General features: G+C 44.7%; 1 protein-coding gene across 1 annotated transcript in view; it reads right to left on the bottom strand.

The window, feature by feature from the left end:
* Positions 1-15991, bottom strand: part of SCML4 (Scm polycomb group protein like 4) — a 113365-nt gene extending 97374 nt beyond the window's left edge. Inside the window, exon 1 of the mRNA XM_026511696.4 lies at positions 15620-15991. Coding sequence (XP_026367481.2) covers positions 15620-15677 — 58 coding nt within the window. The 5' untranslated portion in view covers positions 15678-15991. The remainder of the gene's footprint in view (positions 1-15619) is intronic.
* Positions 15992-27536: the final 11545 nt, after the last annotated feature.

The raw sequence follows: 27536 nt of genomic DNA, 5'->3' as shown, positions 1-27536 counted from the left end.
GAACATATATCCTGATACCTTCCTTCTTTCCCCTTGCCCACTAGAAAAATATTCTCAAGCCATGCCGCAGGAGACGGGTAAGAATCTAAATACTATGTATAAAGGGGGGCACAGAGGCAGTCTGTGTGGAGAATCAAGGGCAGTGATGTGTAAGCAATGTCTTGAAAGACACATAAAATTTCATCACCTAGAGAAGTGAGGGAAGAGAATTCCAGGATTCAGGAATAGAAAGTGAAAAAACACAGAGCCTTCGAGAATCTGTGGGGAAGGGCAAAGGGCTCACATGGTTTTTTCACTTCTATTTTTGCATGTGTTTTATGATATGTATAACACATTAATGTATTAGTATGTATATGGTCTATGATACATACATTGGGGATGAGCACTCGAGGACTTATTTATAATGGGGAACACAGTTCAAACATTTGGCAACCATTGATGTAAGCAAGGGAATCTGTTGGAGATTTCTAAGCAATTGAGTGGCTAGAGCGTGTGGGTGTCTTACAAGGATAACCTTGTGCAATGCATTGGGGGATGGGAAGGGGGCTTCAGGAAGAAAGGTGGAGCTGGAGGCCATGGCTATGGTCCAGGTGGAGGGTGCTGGTGAGGACCTGAGCAAGGCCAACAGAGGGTGGAGGGGAAAAAAGGAGGAAGTGCAGGAAACTCTTTTGGAAAAGTAACATCAATTAGGACTTCCGGTTGGAAGGCATGGGGTAAGGAAAGTTTGGGATTCTGAAACTATTATCTTGGAGGGGTAGCTGTGATAGCTTTCATGAAGACAGAATAAAGGAGAAGATGTGGGGAAGGGGACAAATGAGAAGTCCAGCTTTGGAAATGTTGAGTTTAGGGTGCCTGTGGAACATGTGAGTGGAGATGGCCATTGAAAGAGTTGAAATTCCAGCCTGGAACCCGGGGAGCTAGCCAAGCAAGACTTTGGGTACGTAACCCCCTCATGTGGGGACCCATCTCCTTTTCTGTCCATATATCCTTCAGTCCATCTAGAATACACAAGGAGCACCTCTCTATGGAGGCCCCATGCTCCCGTGGTCAGCAGGCAAGGGCGGCTAACAAGCAGAGGCTATTTCTGGGCTGATAAGGCTGAGCCCTGGCACTAGCTACTTGGCCATTGGCCTCTGTCCTGCAGGCTCACACAACAACCTTGATACCATCACTACTATCAGGCGAGGAACCCAAAGCCAAGGGCACTCATTCTCACTCCTCACTACAGACCTCGCCACACTGCCTGCCACATCACCAGGACCCAGAATCCTCTGGAAATCTTCAGGCAGGGGCACTGGATATGGACAGATAGTTGCCAACCATCCCCCTGAGGAAAACCATCAGTCCCTAGGCAAGGCAGCTCTTTTCGTGCTTTCTCTCAACACCTGGGACATCAACCAAAACCGTGACAGGTCAGAGTCAAACTCAATTCACACCATCAAATATGACTGAGGAAAGTGTTTGAATTTTACGTTATAAGCAAATATTTTCAAGCTTCCCCATGCTCAAGCATCACTCATTGCTCATCCTCAAGTCAGGGATTTTAGGAAAACATTTGGGGCCTGTTGGCAATGACTGTGGCCAAGAATTTGAGAATGCAAGATTTTTGTCCCAATCCAGTTACTGTCATTGATCCTAGAGCAAGACATTCAACTAGGGCACCTCAATCTCTTTGCAACGAAGCCTAACTACCTCACATAGATGCAGCACTCTGGACGTCAGTTTGAAAATTCAGGCCACAATAATTATTACTCATTTTCAACAGGTTAAGCTCTCAAGAATTAGAGGAAAATTCCAGATTGAAGAGTTCATGAAAATCTAGTTAAAATGATGGAAGTAAGGTTAGCAATTTTTACTCCAATAGAAGAATCTGGATCCTCAAGACTCTCCCTCCCAGCAAGTGCACAGAGCATATTAGGATGTCTGCTGACCACGAGGGCCATCTTAGCCTCACTGGGAGAGGTGGAACGCACCGTGAGAGCCCTTAGCAAGCATCAGCCCTGGGCTGCTAGCCCACCTCTGTCAACACAGCACTCCTTGTTGAATTTCAGCAATTTTATGGGCTTTGGGAACTTGCACTGCTGGGGCAGGAGGAGACAGGAGGAGATTTCAGTTGTCATTTAAAAAGGATTTGGAGACATCAGAACACCTACTCTGTCCCCTGAGGGGAGAGTTAGAACTTTTGTGAAGTACATCCCTTGGCTCTCTGGAGTGGGCACAGCAGAAATGTGACTGACCTAACATTAAAAAAATGTAAGTATTTACTAAATCATAAGAAACCATTATGAGGTACATTTACCATCGATAACTTATGGGGAAATACATGAAAACTGTCAGATGAAATCTTAAGACAAATATTGTTATACACTAAATTGCATAATTCATCGGCATCCCACAGCTGGCTGCCATGCTTACTGTCAGTGCCTTGGGCTGCCCACAGTTCTACAGCGGCAGAATTCCTCAAAATGTGTATGTTGAAGGTTTAACCCCCACTGTGATTGCATTTGGAGATAGAGCCTTTGAAAAGGTAAAGAAGGTTGGGGTTCCTGCATGGCACAGTCAGTTAAGCATTGAACTCTCAGTCCCAGCTCAGATCATGATCTCAGGGTTGTGAGACGGAGCCCTGACTCCAGCTCTGCGCTCAATGCAGAGTCTGCTTAGGTTTCTCTCTCCCTCCCCCTCTGCCCCTCCCCCCACTCACGTGTTCTCTCCCTTTCTCTCTCTTCTCAAATAAATACATTTTTAAAAGGTAATGAAGGTTATATGAGGTCATAAGGGTGGGGCCCTGATCCAATAGGACTGGTGTCCATGTAAGGAGAGACACCAGAGGAGCAAACACGCAGAGGAAAGACCATGTAAAGATGCAGTAAGTAGGTAAGCATTTACAAGCCAAGGAGAGCGGCCTCAAGAAAAAATTAAACAGCTAAAACCTTGAACTTGTACTTCTAGACTCCAGAATGGTGAGAAAATAAATTTCTGTTGTTTAAGCCACCCAGCATCTGGGATTTTCTTATGGCAGTCCTACCAACTAATACAGACACACATTTTCTTCTCTAGCATGGGAAACAGATCACCTCTGTTTTCATCTTATAAATACATGATCAAAATAAATACAACTTGTTCTTAGGAGCTTGCTTTTCTTTTATCGCCTTTTGTGCTTCTTGTTATTCTTCATATTACTTCTGAATCAACCTACCCCTACTCCTCTCTCTAGTCCTACCATGGCTCATCATTATGGCGTGGAAGCTTCCATCCTCTCTCACACAGCAAGAGAGGTGAGGGCAATAACTGGTGGCACTGATAATGTAGTACTTTGTGTAAGCTGAGGGCTGCCTAGAATGCTCTAATCCAAAGGCATGCACCTAAGGAAAAACATGTGTCTTCCTCCACCCACTGAGGTGCCCATCACTGGTTTTCTGTTCTGCAATGACACTTTAAGCCAAAGAAGCCAGAGATGAAACTGTTGACCTCAAGATTTTTATCCTGTTTCTGGGGGCAGTTTGGACACAAATTTAGACTGGACAGTGGGTAAGTGAAATTGATGGTGCCACATACCATCATCTACACAAGCATGGCCCAGAGGGGGACATGAAAATGTCTAGCTGCCTTCATGGCCATGAGACATGGACTGATCATAGCTCCTATGATGTCATAGCGTATACATCACATCTGAGTTCCTTGTCACCACTGAGCCAGACTTAACATTAGATAGTGAGACAGCGTATCAGTGACCCTGACTTTCAGGGCAGACATTCTCTCACTAGAGAATGAGCCTGCTGTGACATACGATCCCACGTGGGAGCCCGCAGGGAGCCTGAACTGCAGCTATAGAACTGTGGGCAGCCCAAGACACTGACAGTAAACATGGCAGCCAGCTGTGGGATGCTGGGAAATGGCCACTCCTGAGACGGCAGCCAGAAATCTAGAGGATAGCTCAAACTTCCTCAGAATTAGAGTCACCAACAGGGACACTCACTGAAAGCTGCTCTGCAAACCAAAGGATAACTTCAAGAGACATTATGGGAAGGACGTAGAGGGCCATGTCATTATGGATGAATGAGCAACACCAGCTGGGCTATTAGCCCTAACCCCTGGACTAGAGACACGGACAGCCTAGGGCTCAAAGCCGTGCTTACCAAATCAGATCCCGTAGATACAACCTCTGCGAAATTCATTACATCTGAATACCTCCTATGATGGCTAATTTTATGTGTCAAGTTGACTAAACCACGGGGTGCTCAGATACCTGGTCAAACTTTATTCTGAGTGTATCTGTGAAGATGTTTTTAGATGAGGTTAACATTTGAATCAGTAGACTAAGTAAAGCAGTAAAGCACCTTAATGCGGGTGGGCCTCGTCCAATGAGTTAAAAACCTGAATAGGATAAAAAAAACTGAGTACGAGGGATCTCCTCCTGCCTGATGGCCTTTGAGCTAGGATGTCAGCTTTTTTCCTGCCTTTGGAGTCAAACTGAAACATCAGCTCCTCTTGGGTCTCAAGTCCGCCAGCTTTTGGACTGGAACCACGCCATTGGTCCTCCTGGGTCTCCAGCTTGCTGACTACAGATGTTGGGAGTTCTCAGCCTCCGTAATCATGTGACCCAATTCCTTACAATATCTATCTATCTATCTATCTATCTATCTATCATCTATCTATCTATCCCATTGGTCCTGTTTCTCTGGAGAACCCTGACTAATACACCTCTTATACCACATTTACTCGAAACTTATTAAATCTTTAAATGGCTTATTGAAATAAATACTTAAGTCCAACTTTAGTCATATTTATAAATTCAAATCAAATATTCTTTGTTAGAGATATAAATATATAAACTAACTGTAAAATTAAATATGCACTTATTAAGAGTCCCCCTGAAAACACATACTTCTGACAGTAACTATATATGGAACAAAACTTCTCTCATTTCGATTCCTAGCAAATGGAGATCAAATATATATATATATTTTAAGATTTATTTTTCAAGATTTATTTTATGAGCCAAAATCAAGAGTTGAATGCTTAACCAACTGAGCCACCCAGGTACCCCAAGATCAACTATATTTTATAGTGAATCTTACCCTCTTTTTTAAAGTGGAAAATCTTGGGGTGCCTGGGTGGCTCAGTCAGTTAAGTGTCTGCCTTTGGCAGAGGTCCATGATCCCAGGGTCCTGGGATCAAGCCCTGCATCATGCTCCCTGCTGAGGGACATTGCTTGTCCTTCTCCCTCTACCCTCCCCCCCACCAACTCATGTTCTCTCTCTCTCTCTTAAATAAATAAATAAATAAATAAATAAAATCTTTAAAGAAATAAAATGGAAAATCTTTCTCTCTTAGGCATAAAAAATAATCCACAATACATACTACAAGAGAAAGAATGCCATGCACATGTGTTTTGGTTATCAGTACGTTTAAAACTATTCCAAAATGCGTGGCTTATTATGTCTCACCATTTCATGGGTCAGGAATTCAGGAAAGGCTGGACTGGACAGTTTGGCTCTGATCTGTGCAGCATCAGCTAGGGAGGCTGGGATGGAAGGATCCACTTCCAAGGTGGTTTCTTCATCTACACGTCTAGTAGCTCCATGTTTCTTGCCTCTTTCTCTCCCCCTCTCCCCTGCCCCCACCCTGATATCTTTTTGTTCAGGGCCTTCCACAGAGCTTTGGCTCCTAGCAGCATGGCGGCCTTGGGGCAATCTACCCTTCTGTGGTGGCTCAGGGCTCCAAAAGAGCATTCTGAGTCCCAGGTGGAACCGGGAGACTCCTGTTGTCAGTCCTGGAACATTACTTCAGCCACATGCTATGAACCAAGCAAGTCACTTGGAACAGCTCAGAGTCAAGGAGAGCAGTATTAGACCCCACAGCCTCATGGAAGGAATGTCAAAGAATCTGTGGCCATGTTTATTCCTCTACCCCATTCTTATGTACTCAACAAGGAGAAAGTTCGCAGACACGGGATTTCCATATCACAGATAAAAGTATATACCGTATATCCAAACTGATGCAGGAGCCAGGCACGCTGGAGCAAAGGTTTGGCTTTGGCTTTGAAATCAGTTATAGAACTTACTAGATGACCTTGAGGCACTGAAACTCACTGCTTAAATTCACTGCATCTTGAAGTTTTGTCTGTGAAGTAGAATAATGATACATTCCAGGACTATTGTCTGGATAACTAGCACAAAGCCTACGTCATCATGGTCCCTCGGTAACTGTTAATGCTTTTAAGCAAACCCAGAGAATACTATGCATAATCTGAAAGAGAATGAAACATGATAGACAAGGTCTTCTCAGGCTCAAAGCTACAGTTTTTCGAGGAAATCCGCTTTAAGCATCTTCGTAGAATGTGAAAGTTACCCCCGAATTTCTGCCATGATATTTGAAATGGCTCCACTTAGCAATCATGTAGGGAACTGGCAAAACGGCACCATCTTTCTTAAACTATAATTAATCAGGCATTTGGGGAGGTAGGAGAAAGTGAAATTCATGGCAGGTTGGCATGCTCTCATCCACAGGTGCTCAGCGGTGGTGGCAACACTCCCCGCAGAGGGGCATTTTGGAAATGTGTTGGATATGGTTTTACCTGGCACGATGTTGGGGGCGGGGTGAGCATTCCTGTACTTGGAGGGCAGAGACCAGGGATGCTGGACAAACGGAGCTGTCCCACAGAATGAAGCCCTGTCTCATCATATGGTCACATGAGTGAAAACCTGGTTTTTGTGAACCTAGAGTTAACTTCATTTTACATATAAACATATTTCTACTTAGCTATAATATATACTTAAATTTCCAGGAATGCAAATAATACACAAATCAAGGGAAGACTGTTCTCTATTTTGTTCAGGATTCCAAGAGTTGTTTACCATTTTGGAGAATCACCTCATTGGCAGCAGGACCAGCTTGTGTTATCCGAGTCACCAATAGCACTGTTTGATTGCCCCAAGGCTTCATTGGAGACGGCGGACGTCAAGCACCTGACCACTTCATTATGGCGTCCAGAGCAGGGCACCTGCACCGGAAGTAATTATTAATTACTTTGCCTTTATTCCTCTTTATATTTCAGGTATGACATTACACTGGTTTTTCTTAGATTGTGGATGTGGGTGGGCTGTATTATCTGGGAACTTCACTCTGGGATTGTAAACAGGGCATTAAAAATATTTGTAATAAAAATAAGGGTTGAGTCTGACAGGACTGAAAGCCTACTGCTTTAAAAGAAGTTCGTGGTGGATCAAAAATGCCTTTCCAAGTGGAAACACCAGGGAATCATTTCCTTTCTGGAACCTGCTGGACCTGGGAACAGCCCAGTGGGCTGAGCAGGAGCAGCTGGCTTGGAGGCATGAAAGAGCTCTTTTTCTTCAGCCCTCACAGGTGAAAAGACATGGATGCCCCACTGGCTTTTCAACACTGAAGGAAAGACTCAGCAGACCTCACATGGCCATGTGACCCTCCACAAGTTATTGAACGTAAGCCTCAATTTCCCTACCTGTGTAATGGAGATAAAAATAGCCCTCATATTGACTTCCTGTGTGGTTTATGTCAGATAAATACGATAAAGCATGTTAAGTGCTTCTCTCGGCATCCCCAAGCATATCATGCTCAATAAATGGGAACATGTATTTGTTACTATTTGTACAGCACTTTACAATTTACAAAGCCCTTTTCCATATACTGTTGCCTTTGAACATTATATACATTAACCCAAATAACCTTCCCAAAAACTTCTGAAGTATTACATCCCATGATCTGATAAAGTTGAGGCGACACCAAAGATTGTGTGTGTTCTTTCCACAACACCGTGCATCGCCACCCATGCTGACATTATCATTCATGCAATCACACATGCAACAAATATTCATCGAACACTTGCCACATTCAAAGTACTGGGGCTCAGCAGTGGGGACTGACAGGGAATATCGTTCCCAGGGAGGAAGGGAAGCCCTGGGTTGCCACCATACTTGCCCTGGGTCACACTGGTGACCACTCAACTGGCTTTTCCCACTCAGAATCCATGCTACCCCATTGATATTTATTCTCTACTTCTCTGAGGACAAAAGTACCCCCAGGAGGAAGTTCCTGAAGGAGGAAGCTAGGGAAAGTTCCAGAGGGAAAAATGCCCTTGCTCACAATTGAAGTTTCCAACAATGGAAGAGGGGGCAGCCTCTAGAGAATGGAGGCTGTGCTGTCTACGTCCTTCGCAGACACTAGGGAAGAGTCTGAGGCTTGCCATGGAAGGAAGGCCTTTACAATCCATACAGATCTAGGAGTCACTTCAAAACCACTTCTGAGAGTATAGGTTTTTGCTTTTAACTTGTCCCTTCAAATGTCAGATGTTTTTCCCTCAAGTTCATTAGTTTGGTTCTATTTTAACCTTCCAGTTTCCACAGAGAAGTGAACTGGCTTGAACATGGTCTGGAACTTAAGTGATTCCATGGTCCCAATGTAAATTCTTCTTATTCCATCCTAAATCTGTATTCTCAGGGAAGACAAAGAAAACCCCTGGAAATTGAAAATCTACCAAGTATACAAGCAGAATACAGGAAATCGTGGCCAAAGGAGCCCTTGATTTGCTTGACTTTGTCCAGGAAGCTGTGGAACCCATACCATCCACTGTTAGAAATCTCCAAGGACCAGCCAGGTCCTTGGTCCCACGGAATTTTTTTTCCTCAGGTATGAAAATGTTAAATATAGTCCATAAAAACGGTGACCTCACCTGTGCCCAGAAATATATTCTTAAATGATTATATTTCCAGTTTATTCCACCTCACTCTGGTCTCAAGCCCATTAGTAGTAACTCAGCACTTGACCTTAGCAGAGATTGGGGCTGATTTGGAAACATGTGTGAGACAAATTTTTCTGAATGTCCTTTTTCCTTAACTCTGCTAACAGAGAATTTCAGACCCTTTATTTGTTACCAGGTTCATAACAAATGACTTCTAACTGAAAGGGAGGGCAAGAGAAAGAAAAGACCAGTCCTCTATACTATCACAGATCACTGGCTTCCACACGTTGTCATACTCATCACACCCAACTTGACTTCGTAACTTCAATTCCCTGGAGAGAGTTTATATTCACCTGGTCTCATTAAGGCAACACACAACTGTACAGGTCTCGCTGTGGGAGCAATTAACCGTCCATATCAGGCACCAACATCACTGCACCATACAGTTTGCCCTCGTTATTATGTCAAGTACTTAATATTAATTATGTTACAAACAGTCAAAACAAGTGCTATATTTTCATACTGTGGGCAGTGATTTCAGACATTAGAACTAGTTGTGGTTTTTTCCCCACTATTTCTATGCTTTGTAATTTGTGCACCCAAACATAAAGCTATCTACAGCTACCCACTTGAAGCATTTTTACAAACGAGCTCGTAAGAGGGATACATCAAATATGCCGGAGCATCTCATGGCATCCGAAAGGGATTATATTATATTGTATTATATTATATTATATTATATTATATTATATTATATTATATTATATTATTATGTTATGTTATGTTATGTTATGTTATATTATATTCCCAACATAAGTGGAAGTGCACAGATGGCCATGTACTATATTGACCCCCAAATCTCATGGCAAACTCCCCCAGCACAGGCAACAATGGCAACAACATGAACCAATGACGCACATTCTTAAGACTGAAAAATGACCGAAATCTGTTCCCAGAGTGGCATTCTTTACTGATCAATAAGCCCAATGCCTCACGTGACATTTTTGAGTTATTCTCTTTGGGTTGAACAGCATATCTTAATAGCTAATTGTTAGATGAATTCTTGCTATCACCATAATTTCCCAATAGCAAGGGTACCAAATCCCAAAGGAATGTGAAGAAAAGCAGTTAGCTTCTTTTTCAAAGGCCGTAAAGAATGATGGGGCGCCTGGGTGGCTCTGTCAGTAAGTGTCTGCCTTCAGCTCAGGTCATGATCTCAGGGTACTGGGATCAAGCCCTGTATCGGGCTCCCTGCTTGGTGGGGGTTCTGCTTCTCCCTCTGACCTTCTCCCCTGCTCATGCTCTCTCTCTGTCTCAAATAAATAAGTAAAATCTTTAAAAAAAAAAAAAAAAGAATGAGAAAAATTCCTATCGGCTTGTAATAGTTTAGAAATGCTTAGGCCCAAAGGAATTGTTTCTTACATGACCTCCAAATCCTGTCTCCAAAACAAAAAGCATGAATTCGCCAAAGGTGGCTTTCACCTTGTGGTTTTCTCTTCAGTTCTTCCTTTCCTTGTTCACAGTTGCCTGTCAAACAGGATTAAAATCCTGCCACCAGCCCCAGGCCAGCTTGCCGGCTGCATCCAGGGCAGACCCTCAGATCTGGCCTCTGTGATCTTAACATTGGTCTGGCGGCAGGGCTCAGGCCCAGCTCCGGGCACGAAGGAAAAACAGACTCCTTCGTGTTTGACCCTGGTTTTCTCATCAGAACAATGATGTCCCAGGATGACTTGTGGACAAATGTGAAAGGAAAAAGAGAAAACCTTTCCTTCCATCCAAAAGGAAACAACCCAGCAGGTCTATAAGATGACAGCCGCATGCTGCTGTTGGCCATCACAGAGTCCCTTCCGAACTGCACCAGCAGACAGAGGAGGGAGAGAGATGGTCAAGTACTTGTTGGAAGGGGCATGGAAAAGGCTCTCTCCTTTGGGTTTGATCCCAGTACCTCTTTGTTAAGTGCCATTTTCCGATGGCTGGACTGGGACCCAATGAGGGTAGTTCTTTGCTCTGCCCGCCCAGTGTTTGTTCCCAAGTTTAATACCCATCTTCATGAAAAGCTGCATGTTTCTTTAGGATTAATTTCAAGCCATATGTTTCTGTTTTGAAACTATGACGGCTTTTGCTCTGTAATGATCAGCACACAGAGAGAAAAAGGGCAAAGGCTTTTGTTACCAAATATTTAGCTCCCAAAAGTTGAGTCACTATCACGGGGCTAACCAGCCAACGTCACCACCTCGCAAAGCACAGCATTGACACTATTTTTCCCTGGCACATCAATTTTCTCATAACAGCCAACTCCACTGTTTCTGTATTGTACGCCGTATGAGGAAAGCAAAGCCATCACTCCTCAGCCAAGCCCCTTCCTCAAAGGGCTGGCACAGCCTGCCTGCACGAGTAGGCAAACATTCTTGAAAAGTAGCCACACTGGGACCAAGTTCCATTTATCCGCTCAATCAAGGCAGATGCTGAAAAAGAAATGCGCACGTGCTTCCCCACAAATGAAAATTTACGTGGAACATGGCTGAGTTGGTGGGTGAGTCCGGAGAAGTTCATATGGTTCTGTGCCACCAGATTCTCTCTAAAACACAACTGGTCCAAGAGTAACAACAGCCATTGCAGGGAAGCCTACTGTGTGGATCTCTGAATATATTCCCATTATTCCAGTGTGTCACGGAGACTCAGTGGAATGTTTTTCAGCTTAATACCAAGTGAGAACTGCCACCGGGTAATAAATTCCTTTCTGTCCTAAAATAGGAGTCCACGAGGTAATCACTGCAAGAAGCAAAAGGTGTTTTTCTTTTTTTTTAAGATTTTATTTATTTATTTGACACAGAGAGACAGCCAGCGAGAGAGGGAACACAAGCAGGAGGAGTGGGAGAGGAGGAAGCAGGTTCCCAGCAGAGCAAGGAGCCTGATGTGGGGCTCGATCCCAGGACCCTGGGATCATGCCCTGAGCCAAAGGCAGACACTTAACAACTGAGTCACCCAGGCGCCCCAGCAAGAGGTGTTTTATCTCCTTGGTGGTGGAAAAGTGCCTCTTTTGATTGAAAAGTGCCGATTTATTCCAAAATGCACAAATTCTGCTTGCTGCTCATGTCCATCCCACCCTCCCGAAGGATGGTCTTGACTGTGTCGACGCTGCGAGATGAACCCAGCAACAAACTTCATCACCCACCTGTCATCCTAGCCAGGCTCTTGGCTGAGGGAAGCAGAAGCCCACTGATGCTACCATTGGAAGGACCCAGAAGGAGGAGAGAGAGGTCTGACTTCTGGAGGAGGGATTTGCACTCAGGGCCACTTGCCTTCTAGCCACTGTGACCAAATAGCAGCAACCGTCATCAGGCTGCCCCTGAACGTCACCCACCAGTGACCAGCAGCACAGAGGAGTGAGTGTGTGTGTGTGGGGGGGTTCGCTGTGGAGCCAGCTGCTCAGTCCACCCAATGCTCCTATACCTCTTCAGACATTAATATGTGGAGGTCAGAGGAAGCCAAATTTCAACCAGCCATGAGCATAGCCAAAATGGCCCTCTATCTGCAGCTCCTCTTATCTGAGTCTCTAGCCAAATCTCAACATCTGACAAACCGCAGGTGAGAGTTTGCAGAAATATTAGGGAAGGGCCCTTGCCAGAACTGAAACCGAGATGAATACAACAATGACAAGCACTTAGGACGTAGCGGGCTTGCAACCAGAGCCCTTCAACCTAGTACGCGCGGACCAACAAATGCAGGATTCGCCACCGCGATTTATAGTAGAGATGCTGCAGAGACTTAGAGCAGAGACTAGCGTGCGCTCGTGCAAATGCAGAGGGTTTTGGGGGGGAAAGGTGGAAAACCACAATGAAGAAAGAGGAAGTGACAGATTCCCATGCAATCCCAACATTCTGAGCCACTCCTTCAATCTCAGAAATTTTACCATGATTTGGGTGATCCGAAGGGTCTTTGAACCACATTAGAAAATGTCACAATAGATGTCTGAATTAAAATCCAGTAGATTTGCCAAAAGACTGATTGTTTAAAATTGGCAGCATTCCAGAGAACTTACTAGGCTGCATACTGCCCGGGGCTGAGAGAATTGCTAATTCCAGAGAAAGTTAATTATCACCTTATTGATAAAGGGGTAATTTTTAAAGCTTATGCTGTGGCTTTTGTGACTCATTAATTAAAATTTAGAGTCATTTACTAGACACAGCGGTGGCTGCTGTTACATTATATATGTACCAAACCATTTGATTTTTCTCCCGAGGGCTGTTATTAATCCCCCTCATCTCCCCTCACCTGTCTGCCTTCGGACGCAACAAAAAACAGTAAAAACGTGTAAATCTCAAACCAGCCTTTGGGGAGCTGGCTGAATTAAGATGTCCAAGGGGGCACTTAAACAAAGCTCCCTCCTTGCTAGGTCAAGTGCGCCCATCCCCACGAGGCAGCACGGATGCTAGCAGGGACGGCTTTCACAAACTTCGGCTCCAAAATGCTAGGCGGAATGTCATGCCCTTGGGTGGTGAGATGGGAAGAGAGCCCTCCTCTCTTTTCTCTTCTCTCCCTCGCCGACCCCGAGTCAAAGCCGGAGGCTCGGTGGAAGAGAAGCGGCGCACGCGGAAACCCTAGGGGCTTATCATGGGAAGCCCCCCGGCGGGCTCGCTACGCGCGGGCTGCGGCGGGCACGCCCCGGCTACCTGGCGTCAGCGCGCGGCCGAGGCTGCCGGGGGCACCGACGGGGGGAGCGACGCCCCGCCGAGCTCCACGCGGGAGCCCCCGGGAGCCCGCTCCCAGCTTCCGCCCGCCCCACCCTCGGCGGGACCCGAGCGTGTCGGTGTCTGCGTGTGCGATGCGTCCCCCGGCCGCGCCGAACCGCCCACCGATCTGCAAAACAGCCTGAAACGGAACCTCCCCCCCCACCCCGGCCCCCAGCCTACGAAGGGTTATTCCTCTCTGAGCGTTCCTTCTTTGGATTGCAGGGAACTTCAGTACTGTTGCCTTAAATGTGTTGCAAATCTTTGAGCTCCACAATTGAGATTGAAACGTAAATAAATCCACTACGTTAGGAGAGGCTGGATGCCATCTGCTTGTGATTTTCACATCATTTCAAGTAAAAAAAAAAAAAAAAAGTTTAAATTCGATCTTTGTGCTTTGGGGCATCGCTCGAATTTTTAGAATAAGCCAATACGACTTCACGTTGAAAAAGTCATGACTTTCTTGAATTTTCAATAGAAAAGTTCTCACGGCAGGATGACAACGCGACAGCACGTGGGGTCGACTTGCTTCCTAGCAGCTGGTCTGCTTGTCCTACCTGCTGCTTGAGAGCCCTGCGACCCTGGCCCCCAGAAGCCAAGAACCAGAAAGTGAAACTGCTTCTGCTGGTTTCACTTGCCTTGAAAACACACCACCAAAAGCAAATAAGTGACCGAAAGCGATTTACTCTTGTTTCTCTTACTGTTTTCTTTTCTATGATCACTCATTTACTTTTTTTTTTTTTTTTGGCGGCAAAATAAAAGTCATTTTGGTGACACAAAGAAATTGAAACTTCTTCAACAGAAGAACTGGGTTTTTTGTGGGATTTGCTTTTGTGATTCTACAAAGCAAGCAGACTGATAGATTTGCAAAAACATCACAGAGACTGTCCACATACACGGTTTAGAGAGCTGAAGAAAACGTATTCACATTAAAAAAAAAATCTGTTTAAACACGGATGTTTAAAAGGTAAAGACCTGGAACCCCAAACAACTTCCCTAAAACTGAAGTTTCTGTGTTAACGTTTTATTTGAGTTGAGCTAATCACTATTCTCTTTCTAGGTAATCTTCACCCGGCTGCTGTTGCTCAGTTAAGTGCCCCCCTCATTTTGTCAGGCTAGTTCTACCAAGCAACACACACACAAAATGGTCCACACAAATATTGTGCCCCTACACAGTTCACTTTACCAGACTGCAAATTCCTTCATAGTTATTTTTATGCTTTCATTCCAAATATTCTATTTTATGTTTTTTAAGTCTTGAGAAAAAAAACAACTATGTCTCTCACTCTTCAAAAAAATGGTTCCTCTGGTTGAAAAGAAAGAAACACACAAGAGTATACAACGTCTCCATTCCGAAGCACCTGGAACACTTTCTCAAGTACCACAGTGTCTGAGACCAACCAAAAGCCACTTTCTCAGAAAGGTACTGATTGTCTGACCCTCTTGAGGACCGTCACAGAATCTGAAGACAACTCCACGAGGCACCTCTCCATTACTATTTCGGGTAGCAGAAAGAACTTGGACTTAGCACCTCAACTATCCGTCAGATGACTTCCACACAGCTGACGCCACCCTCACACTGTCCTGTTCTACTCAGCAAGCAACCGAGACAGGAGGCTTCGTGCCGCCGGGGTCCAGTCACACAACACCCCACCTGTATTTGAACTTGGGAAAACTGATCCTGACACTCCATAGACACCTGGTTTCCCCCCCGCAAAACTAACCAGTACCAGCTACTAGCAGTAAATAGTATTCTCATCTATTTGGTAAATTGATAAATTAAGACAAACAGCACAAAGACATGTACAATATTCCACCCAGGATATAAATAATAAAATTCAGTTTTAAAAAGTACTCTTGCAAGTTCACAACACATCAATTTTAATAATTAAATTTTAGTAAATATGTTTATCCCCAGACATATCACACTTTTTTTGAATTAAAACAAAACAAAAGCGAAGCAAAATCATCACGCAAAAAAGTTAAACAGTTATTTGAGTTCACATCTGGGGAAATAAACAACTTTCTACATCTTCCAATGCAGAGTTAAAGAGTCATGACTGTGTAGGTACCCCGAATTTATAAACTGTATAATTCTAGGCTACAACTTCCTCTCTGAGATCTGGTAAAGAAATCAAACATTTTTGTTCTGAGCAGGAGGAGCTGACGTTACCTTCTGGCGTCAGTGGTTTGAGTGCAGGACACTCGGGCATCGCCACAGAGATAGGCATGCAAGCCAGATACACCAACACAGGTCACCTGTCATGCTGACGGTAGAAAGAGAAGGATCCCGTGTCAAGGGCACACCCTCCGATTGTGCATCTCCCTTACCTACGGCTTGTTCACCAGAGCCCTGATCAGGTTCTCGACCAGGCCGGGAATGTTGACTCAGAAGACAGATGACTTTCGGTACATGCAAACGAGTAATACAAAAGCTAATCTTCTACCCGTGTGTTAGTAGCTCACAGTTAGTCTCCAGCAGCCCTGCTCTCCGGCTGCAAACATCTCATTAGACTAATGCATTCAGCACAGGCAGAAAACTCGATTTACCATAGCTACAGCAATGAATTTCCATTACGATGACAGCTTCAACCACATCATGTCCGGAAAACCAGCCAACCACTGGCTTTTAAAGAACACACACATTTTACATGCAGAAAACGAGGCGTGCGTGCATGTGTGTGTGTGTGTGTGTGTGTGTGTGTGTGTGTGTGTTTCGTGTTTCCTTCCTCTTAGCAGCCCAACTCAGAGAAATGTGCGGTGTAGCTTTTTGCCGACATGAGCTGCAAGGTAATGACACTTCTGTTTCTTTGGTAGTTACGTCCTTGGAATAACCTGAATTATGTCACAATTGTCAGAATGGGTGTTTCCAACATTTCGGTTTTCATTACCCCTCCTCTGTTGCCATAGAAACCAGACTGTAACATCATCTCTTTGTCCCAGTCCTGCAGCAGCGTGGGCCAGTGCCGGGCTTGTAAGATACTGGGGAACTGAAGGAGTAAATGTTTGACTTTGAACAAATAAAACAACAACAAAAAATTATTCTAATAACATCGCTGTGCGGGCGAGACTGTGTTTGCCGGAAGAGTGTTGCCTCTGCAGGTGGACACACCGCGGTCATGCATATTGACACGACAGCCGCACACGGCACACGTGGGCAGTGCATGCAGCTCGGACTTGGGCTCCAGATCTGTGTGTAGGCGCAGAAGCATGTCTCCACTTGCGACCGTGATCAGGGCCCACGTGGCCTCGAAGGGTCCTCATGCAGGAGAAAGGCTACTATTCAGCCTTCATGCCCCATTGTCTTCTTTGTGGCAAATCAATTTATGCCAGTAAAGGGACTTGTTTTCCTTTTTTTTTTAGTAAAGTGGAGCAAGACTCCCCGTCACCCATTTCATTCGGCCCATTCTGGAGTATTATTCCCAAGTATTTCCTGCAAGATGAAACATCCATTCAACAAATAAGCCACCCACAGGCTTACTCTGGGGGATGAGCAACAAGCAAATTTAGCAAATGTTTAGGACTAACCATGAACTAGGGCCAATTAAGGCTTAGGCCACAACTTCGACAGTTACTGAGAGTGACAAAAAAGAAATTGCAATTTGGGGTTTTTCTGAATATATATGCAGAGTCACATTAGAACGAAATAAGAAATCTCTCTCCTCGAATTATGAACACAGAAAAAAATTAAAATTTTTTGGAGTCAAAGCATTGTATTCATTGAGCAAGAAATAGGGGTTCCTGGGTGGCTCAGTCAGTTAAGCATCTGCCTTCAGCTCAGGTCATGATCCTAGCGGTCCTGGGATCAAGTCCTGCTTAGGGCTCCCTGCTCAGTGGGGAGCCTGCTTCTCCCTCTTCCTCTGCTCCTTCCCCCACTTGTGCTCTCTTTCTCTTGTTTGCTCTCTCTCTAATTGAATAAATAAAATCTTTTTTTAAAAAAGAAAGAAATTAGCTACTTTAGTTCATGTCATCATCTAATTTTGCTGTTTTGGTTTGTGTGAGAGATGGCAAGTTTGATAATTTTTCATTTTGGTCATTTAATATAAGCTGATTTCATTAAAGGCGGAGGAAGAAGAGGAGGAGGGAAGGAGAGGAAGAGGAGGAAAGAAAACAGGACCCAGTGGATGAATTCAATTGCCAGCTTCTCTGTCCCAGTGGTTGTGTGTATTACGCCCATGGCCTTAAGCACAACCCCACAGTACGATCCGCAAAGTGCCTCAAGTGGTCTGGGACGCTAGACCAGTGTTGGCTTTAAAATGTTTCTTCAGATAAATAAAATAAATCTTTCTTAAATAATCAATTATTTCTCAAATCCTGTAAAAGGAAGAAAGGGAGGAAGGGAGGGAGGGAGGGACGGAGGGAGGAAGGAAGGAAGGAAGGAAGGAAGGAAGGAAGGAAGGAAGGAAGGAATGAATTAGCTTGGCCGAATCCGCCCAACAGAAAGGAGTTTCTAGTGTTCCTACCCAGCTCTGTGAGAACCTGTGATTCTGATCCTTGAAGCCCACGCTTCTTCACCTCCTCCCACACGTGCTGTTGTGGCCTGACCTTAAGTTGAGTGTGTCTGGGACACAGGCACTGGCATCACAGGTCGACTGTGCAGTGAGGCTTGAAATGGAAGTTAACTAAAAGATGGCTTGCTTAAAAAATGATAGGTGGATAGAGATAATTGATAGATAGATAATTGATAGATGGATATCTACTGGAATTTCTTTTTTTAATGCGCCAGGACTTTGGCCTCAAGAAAAGAAATCCATGTTTCTAAAAATCCAAATGTTTTTAATGTTCCCCAAATGTTCTAAAAATCTAAAATGTTTTTAATTCCAAGAAAAAATTAAGTTAAACATGTAAGGGAAAAGAAATTGGTTGGGATGGCTCCATACAAGCTAAGGGGTATGTTAAGCGGCAAAGGGGCCCCTCCAGCTAACACACCTCTCAGGCTTGTACAGCTCTGGGCTGCGATCAGGACGCTTGGTGAGCCGCGTTGTTAATTTTCTTTGGCGCCGCGGTTACATGTCCATCTCAGACCACAGGCAGCACGCTCCACTCTTGCCACACAAATGCTACCGGGGTGGCAGCTAGCGACAGGCGGCCGGAGGGAGCAGGTTCGTTTGGAGGCATCCCAAATGCAAACCTACTCAGAGTCCTATCCATTTGAAGAGGAATCCCTGTCAGCTGCTGGTAAAGAGTGTGGTTCCGACCCAAGCATCAGTTGGCGAGAGCTGTGTCCTGGAGAAGGGAGACGGTGCTACTGCAAACACCAGCCATATCAGCATAATCATAGCTGACCTTTACTGGGGAAATACCATGCGGGAGCCTTTTTCATATGTTGCCTCTTTTGTAACAACCCTATGAAGTGAGTATTATGAGGGCCATCCCCATTTTATAGATAAGGAAACTGAGACAGGGATGCTAAGAAGTTGCCCACACAGCTCAGAAGTGCTGGATAGAGGATTGGCCCAGCCAGTCTGTCCCCAAAGACACATAATTAATCATTTGGCCACATAGCCTCCTGGCACTGCACCTGGTCCAGCTCTGCCATTAACCCAAAGACACTGGTCCAATCACTGTCCTTCAACAGCACAGGGGGACAGGGTAGGGGACTAGATCTTCTTTGTGGTTTCTAATGGGGCTGACATTCTACAGTCCGATGAACTGCTTTATCTGCAGGGCTAGAACAGACCAATGTTTTGGGTTGGAGGCGAACTCAGTTGTAGTTGTGGCTATGACCGTGACGACTAAGAGACAAAATGCACCCTCTCTCTCAGTAGAATAAGACCTGGCAAACCAGTGCTACGGAATGCCAATTTGGGATGGAGGGAGTGGGAGAGAGCACGGAGGAAAGAACAGGGTGGTCATAAAGGCTGAGATTCCAATCCTGAAGTCGCAAAGGGAGACCAGTCTCCCACAGGCAGTGGCCACAAGACTTTGCTTCCCATCATTCAACACCGACTTTTCCCTAAGTGTTCGAGAGTTTCGGAAGTTTCAGGGTTATGAAAGTCACGAGGCTTATGTCACCATTTTGCCAAAGCAGAAATCGAGGCAGCAAATGATCAACTTGATGAGTCAGACAAGAGAGGCATAAAAAGTGGACGTCAGACTCCTTGGCTCCTCCAACCTGAGTCTTTTTCAACCCAAAGCCCTGCCTTCCATAGGCCAGATCTTAGTCTAAACAATACTTAGCAGGGATCTTTCGAAATTAAAAACAAAACTATTCTTCGTAGTGAAGGCAAACAGGAAATAACCTCAATGTCCAATAAAAAGAGATGGCTTAATGGGAGACCTGGCTGGCTCAGTCGGGGGAGCATGTGACTCAGTCTCATGGTTGTGAGTTCGAGCCCCACGTTGGGTATAGAGATAACTTATATATAAAATCTTTAAAAAGAGAGAGAGAGAGATTACTTAAGTAAGTGTATCATGTGTCTACACCATAGATTATACAATGTAACTACCAAAAAGGATGTCATAGAAGACCATTGAATGATATGAAAAAGTGTTTTCAATATAAAATCGCTAAAAAAACCTGTAGGTTACAAAATAATATGCAGAATAGAATCTTACTTAGAAAAATAATAATAATTTGCAAAACGCTGGAGATATGTTAACAGTCATGTTCTCTTAGTGATAGGATTATGAGTACTTTTGTATCTTCTTAATCTTCCTTTTTTATATTTTCTATGAAGGAAGAGCTACTTTTTGGTGATAAGAAAAAGTTATGTGAATGAATGGATTAGCAATGGAATTTCTCTTATCACCTCTGCAAACATATTTGCTTATGATTCTCAAAAGTCTTAAGTCTCAAGTTTCTTTTTTAAGCAATCAAAGCAAAATAAAACCTTTGCCTGGTGGCTGTAGGCCACATTCAGCCATGGCCTGAAGGCAGTGTTTCAAGCATGAGGACTGCCCCCACCTCGCTCAAGCTGTCCTTGCCGTCCTCCACGCTGGGCCTTACCATTTCCCAACACCTTCAAGCCACACTGGGTACTCAGCACAGCCGATACAAAATCAGGGGCAGCCTCCCTACCCTTCCCCACCCAAGGGCTCCTACAGTCTGTGGGGTCCTCTCCAAGCTGGTAATACTCAGTCTTGTTCGAGTAAAGCCACGTGCTAAAGACACCAGAGGTCGGGGAGGGGGGAGGTGATGGAATAAAGTGAAAACCACTCCTGTCCAAGGAAAGAGTGACTCATTCAAGTTCTCCTGGGCCTAAAACATGGTTCCTTTCAGGTGGGGCCTCCTCTCGTTGTGGCTCTGGGCCTGTGGCCCTGGCTGATATTCAGGGATTGACTTAGTGGAAATATTTGTCTCAAGGTCTGGCCGTTTGGGTAGCAGCAAGCCCAGAGACCCTCATCCCAGGGGCAGTGTCTGTTAACAGGGGTGTTATGGTGAGGGCATGTGTTGACAGCTGGGAGAGCCGAGGCGCACAACAGCAGGAGCTTTCTCTTTGGTCACTGGGCCATATATTCCAAGATGGCAGGGCACCAGTCTTCCCTCCCCTCTATCTATAGCACGTTCTACAGTCAACAAAGAATTACTGCTGGTGAAGAAAAGAAACTGGGGGTTAAAGACAGGAACCTAATCTTGGCCAATATTAGTATAAGCTTTTAGACACTATTCCTTTTCCCTGATAAAAGTGATTGACCTTGGATGTCTGTCATTGGAAAAAAAATCCTGATTTGTTAAAATCGAAAGGATGATTTCTATTTCCTATCTTCCTCCTCCTTTATACTTTTAAAATGTGTACTCTTCAGATCACCTCTGCTTGGAGCCTTGTTTGTTTGAAACTAATTAACTTTTTTTTAAAGATTTATTTATTTATTTGAGAGAGAGCATGAGGGAAAGCACCTGAGTAGGGAGGCAGGGAGAAGGGCAGCGCCTGATGCAGGGCTTGATCCCACGACCCTGAGATCATGACCTGATCATGACCCGAGCCGAAATCAAGAGTCAGACATCCACCTGATGGTGGATGGACTAAGCCACCCAGGCACCCTGGGGCCCAATTTCTATAGAAAGATGTGTACACACACGTGCACGTGTGTATGTGTATGTATGTGTGTGTATGTGTGCGTGCACACATGTAAAGTAGAAAGGACATGGCAGGGGCAGAGCCAAGAGAGTCTACTTTTTTAAAAAATTTAATTTAGATATTTTCTATTAGGGCTGCCTGCACTTTCAGTTTCTAAAATAAAGTCATGGATCACCCAAGGCTCTGTCCCCCTGTATCGTTTTTTCTTAAGATTTTATTTGTTTATTTCACAGAGAGACAGCACAAGCAGGGGGAGTGGCAGGCAGACGGAGGGGGAGAAGCAGGCTCCCCATTGAGCAGAGAGCCCAGAACCCTGAGATCATGACCTGAGCCAAAGGCAGACGCTTAAGCAACTGAGCCACCCAGGTGCCCTGTCACCCTTTATTTGAGGGAAGATCTCCAAGATGGGGCTCTTAGTTACTAAAATTTGAATCTGAATGCAGATGATATGCAGTCTGAAATTTTTCACTCTCTTTAATAAAAAAAGCAGCTGGTTGGTGAAGAAAAAGCAACTGGTTGATGAATTCCTCTTAACAATAACCAACTTTAGGGGCGCCTGGCTGGCTCAGTCGTTAAGCATCTGCCTTCGACCCAGGGCGTGATCCCAAGGTCCTGGGATCAAGCCCCACATCGTGTTCCCTGCTCCACTGGGTGCCTGCTTCTCCCTCTCCCACTCCCCCTGCTTGTGTTCCCTCTCTCGCTGTCTCTCTCTGTCAAATAAATAAAATCTTTAAATAATAATAATAATAATAACCAACTTTAGTGTGGACCATGTCTCTGGTAAGTTCATTTGGGGTGGAAGCCGAACCCCAAAACTGGGTCTGGGCCAAGAGAAAGGAAGACTGTAAGTAACAGTAAAAACAACTTAAACTGGCTTAAAAAGAAAAATCATTCATTGGCAGAGTGTCCACTGAGCTTTAGGGGAGGGTGGTCCAACAACTCAGTGATGTCACCAAAGAAATGGTCTGAACGAATCATCCTATGCCTGGCTTCCCTCATGGTCACAATACGGCTGCCAGTTGCTTTCAGGCTGCCATTCTTTCCCACTGACATCCAACACAAGGGAGAGTGTCTCCAGGTACTTTTCCACAGAGGAGCTAGGAAGTTTCTTTCCTAGAGTCTCCTGCCAATATCTCTCTCATCTCATGGGGACCACACCCCATCCTGGAACCAACCAGTGCCACCAGGACATGCTGATTGGCATAAGTCCACCTTTGGAAGGAGAGGAGTTCTGCTTTCCCCCAGGCAAATGAGTTATTTAAGAAAGGGCTAGATGCCTAAATAATTGCAGTACTCTTAGCAAAAAGGAAGAGAGATGGATGCTAAAAGACCAAAACTGGCAAGAAGCTACAGACTAATAGAAGCTGGGGAGGGGGAGATCTGGAAGAAGAGAAGAGGGCAGGGCGAGGGTGGGGAGGAATGGTAGGATGCTGTGTGTTGCGCCTGTGACCCTCCCCTCTATAGCGCTCTCAGACACATATCTTTAGGAAAGACAGAGGAATCGTGAAGTGCTTGATGTGGTTGAATTTCTTCTAGAAACTGTTGAACAGGCTGAGTTTTGCATCCTGGGTCAATGCAGGTGAAACCAAATAGCACATGAGAAGCCAGGGGCCAAGACCAAAAGGATTTAAGAACTATCAAGCCTGGGTGAGTAGGTAGCCATACCAGGAGGACTCTGGACTCTCCCAGGATGTGCAAATCGGGAATTTAAAAGGCAGAAAGGCAGCCAGCTGATAAAGGAGCTAGAGCCACATAAGTGGAGTGTGTATTTAGCTATACTGTGTCCTTTAATAAAGGGGAGGAGTCTTCAGGAGAGGAAGACTTGACTGGAATTGGGACTCTCCATATGAGTTATTTAAGAGAATACTGTGATTGCCTCAATCTGGTTTGCAGTCTGCCCCTGGGCTGCGTGTGTGTGTACATGTGCGTGGGGGTGTGTGTGTGCGTGCATGTGTGTGTGTGCATACGCATGTAGTGTGGTATGGAGTAGAAGTCAAGAGCCAAGCCCTGCCTGAAGGGAATTGTGGGAGGGTCGGTTCTGGACTCTTGGACCATGTCGGGGGCACAGGCAAGCCTCGGGAAAATGGCCAGCGGGGAACTGAAGGAGCTGGTGAGCAAGCATCACACAGCTTGGGGCTCAAGGGACACAGAGGGGACTCAGGTAGCAACAGGACAAGGCAGCACCATCTAAAACTGGGCGCTTTACTGACCTTCCAGTGGCCGAGACCAGGAATGACCTCTTTGGACTAAGAACAAAACCCAGAGAGTTTGAGGAACTCCCCGGAGAGAGATACCCCATTTTCCCAGATTGCAAGAAGGGGTACAGCCCATATGTATGAACCTTAAAGGAGACAGAAATAGCAAAAATTTACAAGAAATGTACAAGTTTTATGTGAAGCTCAGTGGCTCAGAGCAGGGATTCTGGCTCGATCATGTCTGTGATGGTGGTCAAGAAACCCATATACCAAGGGTGGTAAGAGAAACATGATGTCAGGTCTAGCTCGTCCTTTACTCTTCCCCAGTGTCCTCTACGGCTTGGTTCAGGAGTATTTGAAGATGGACAAATCATCACAGGGCAGTTGGTAGTAGTGTTTCATTCCAGAATAATGATGAGGAGAAATTCTAGAATGAAAGTTATCAATGGACCTAGCGAATTGTCCATCCTAGAGGAATGTCTCCAAAGGAAAAAATAAAACTAGGAGGTAAGGTAATGTTTGGACATAATGAAAGTGTTACAGTGCTGGTGGATAATTTGGGGATAAATTTAAGAAAGTTACTTGGAAAACCAAGTGAACAAATAAAAAAGAGAGTGAGACTTATTAACTCAGAGAAAGAGAAAACATAACCATAGTCCCCCATATAGCTCAACTCTAAATGATATATACATTTTCAAAATAATGTTATCACTAAGTATTGGTTTCACTAACTTTATTGGGAGGATGGAGGGAGGAAAAGGTGAGATGAGATTTTCAACTAAACCCACACCTCCGGAAGTAAGAAATCAATAGGCTATATCTAAAACAATACTAATTGCTTTACAATTCGTGACACACTTGTGAACATCTAATATCCTAGCCTGACCTCTGAATGAGTGGGGAAGAGGTTCCTTGAAAGCAGAGGCTGTGTCTGATTTATCGGTGGACCCTGATCTGAGACAAATAACATGAGCCACCATGTGCCGAGCACACGCCTTGTCCTAAGCAGGGATTTTCTCATCAACGTGGCACTTCCTGAGCTATCTAGCATATCAGATGCTCACAGAGTCTGGACTCGGAATGTCCTCCTAACTTACAGGTGAAAGGATGGGGAATCTTCACTCATTCATTCATTCCTCAACTATGTAATGATTACCTTTCGAGTGTCAGGCACTGTTCTAGGCTCAGCTTGAGAAACAGGCCAAAATGTCTACCCTCAGGGAGCTTACTTCCTACTGCAGAGAGATAGACAATCAGCAAGATAAATAAGTAAAGTAGGTACATGTTAAATGGGGATGAGCGCTAAGGAGAAACGCTCGAGCAGGGAAGAGGGGTGGAGAGCGCCAGAGTGATGGTGAGGAGGAAGAGAATTGTGATTAAGAAGAGTCTGCTGGAGGCAACGATGTATGAAGACCTGAAAGCAGGGAGTGGGGCAGAGCCCCAGTGAGATTCAACTCCTCCACTGGGATGCATGGTGGAAAGAAGGGGAGCAGGGGGATCGCTCGGGGGCACCGTCACCCACTGCATGTTGGCAAAGGAGCCTCGGGCAAGTTACCTAACCTCTGTCTGGGCCCCTCAGGGTAGGCGTAATGGAAGTTACGTTGAAGAAGGGATATGAAGGTTTCCGAGACTGACTTATTTGCTCTCTTCTGGACTTCTGTGATGTTATCAGAGAAACTTCACCGATCCACTCAATCCCCAAACACACCATCTCCCTCCCATCCCCCATTATATAGCATCATACAATAAGGTGAAGGGCCGTCTATATGGATCGACATCAGTACGTATGGCTTAAAACGTCAGGTGTAGTCATCACCTTTTTTGGCTTTGGGGATATAACTGACTTACAACACTGGGTAAGGTTAAGGGGTACACCATGTTGGTCTGCTACATCTATCTACCTGCAAAAGTGCTTACCACCAGAGCTTGAGCTGACACCTCTATCATGTCACAGAGTTCTTTCTTCTGCTGCTTTTTTTTTTTTTTGAGGTGAGAACATTTAAGACCTAATCTCTTAGCAACTTTGAAGTTACCTTTCTAAAAAGTCACTATTGCTTCCATTTTGGTTCTACAGTGGTCTCAAGCTGTACATCAGCCAACTGACACTTATCCAGAGCTGTCGTATGTCAGACCGTGCTAGGCACAGGGGGACAAACACAGCCTTTTGTACCATGGGCCTCGCAGTCCCAGACACCAGCAAAAACACTCCTTTCCGTCTGAGCTCTGAGGCCAGACTGCTTGGATTCAGATCTTGACCTTGTCACTCAGGTGAGTAACCTTTGCCAGATTACTTAGCTTCTGTGGGCTTCAGTTTCCCCATTTGTAAAATGGGAGTAAAAACAGGTTACTTGTAAGGATGACATAAACTAATATTTAAAGTGCCTACAAGAGTGGCTGGGATGTCATAAGCTCCCAATGGATGCTAGCTTTTAAAATCACATAGGTAGCTTATAACTTTTTTTAAGACTTTATTTATTTATTTGAGAGATAGAACACAAACGGGGTGGGGGAGGGGCAGAGGGAGAGGGAGACGCAGACTCCCCACTGAGCAGGGGGCCCAACTCGGAGCTCGCCTCGATTCCAGGACCTATAAGATCTTGACCTGAGCCCAAGGCAGATGCTTAACCTACTGAGCTGCCCAGGCACCCCGCTTATAATATTTTTAAAGACATTTATAATATCTAGTTTTCACAGAGGTTCTAGATGGGACAGAGCTAACACTCACAGTCTGATCTGAGGAATTCGATATATTAGATTATTGATTGGAGATGTTGCTTCTTTTCTATATAAACATTTTAGTGCCATGATTTTCCTCTTTAGCTGCAACCCACAAATTAGATATAATAAATTTTCATTTTTATATTGTGCAAAGTATTTTTAAATTTGTCTTGAGGCTTCTTTTTTTTTTTTTTTTTTTTTTTGGTCCATGGATTATATAAAAGTGTATTGTTTAATTTCTGATTATTTGGGGATTTTCCAGATATCTTACAGTTACTGATTTCTAGTTTAATTCCATTGTGCTCCAAGAACATACTTTGTGAGAGTTTCTTTTCTTTTTTTTTTTAACCTTTCTTCCTGCCCTCTGCCTCTGAGCCCAGCAGGAGTGCCCTGCATGCTCTCTGGGCAGCCCCACCACTCTTGCCCACATGCTGCACTGCCCAGGAGCCAAGAAGAGATTTCCATTTTTAAACGTTTGTCACGGTTTTCTTTATGGGCCAGGATGCGGTCTATCTTGGTAACTATCCTGCGTGCAATTGACAAGAATGTGTGTTCTGCTATTGTCGAGTACAGTATTTTGTAAATGTCACTTAGGTCAACTTGGTTAATGATATTATTCAGATCTTCTATGTCTACTGATTTTTCCTCCTTCTTCTATGAATCATTGAAGTCTCCATCTCTAATTAAATTTGTCTCTCTCCTTTCGGTTCTAGCAGTTTTTGCTTTGTGGGTTTTTTTTTTTTAATGATTTTTTATTATATTATGTTAGTCACCATACAGTACATCCCCGGTTTCCGATGTAAGGCTCGATGATTCATTAGTTGCGTATAACACCCAGTGCACCATGCAATATGTGCCCTCCTTACTACCCATCACCGGTCTATCCCATTCCCCCACCCTCCTCCCCTCTGAGGCCCTCAGTTTGTTTCTCATAGTCCATAGTCTCTCATGTTTCATTCCCCCCTCTGATTACCCCCCCTTTCTTTATCCCTTTCCTCCCCTACTGATCATCCTAGTTCTTATGTTCCATAGATGAGAGAAATCATATGATAGTTGTCTTTCTCTGCTTGACTTATTTCACTTAGCATTATCTCCTCCAGTGCCGTCCATGTTGCAGCAAATGTTGAGAATTCGTTCTTTCTGATAGCTGAGTAAT

The sequence above is a fragment of the Ursus arctos genome, unplaced genomic scaffold (genome assembly GCF_023065955.2).
Source record: "Ursus arctos isolate Adak ecotype North America unplaced genomic scaffold, UrsArc2.0 scaffold_13, whole genome shotgun sequence".
Taxonomy (NCBI): Eukaryota; Metazoa; Chordata; class Mammalia; order Carnivora; family Ursidae; genus Ursus; species Ursus arctos.
The sequence above is the reverse complement of the archived record's forward strand: the minus strand, read 5'-3'. Positions and strand labels throughout refer to the sequence as shown.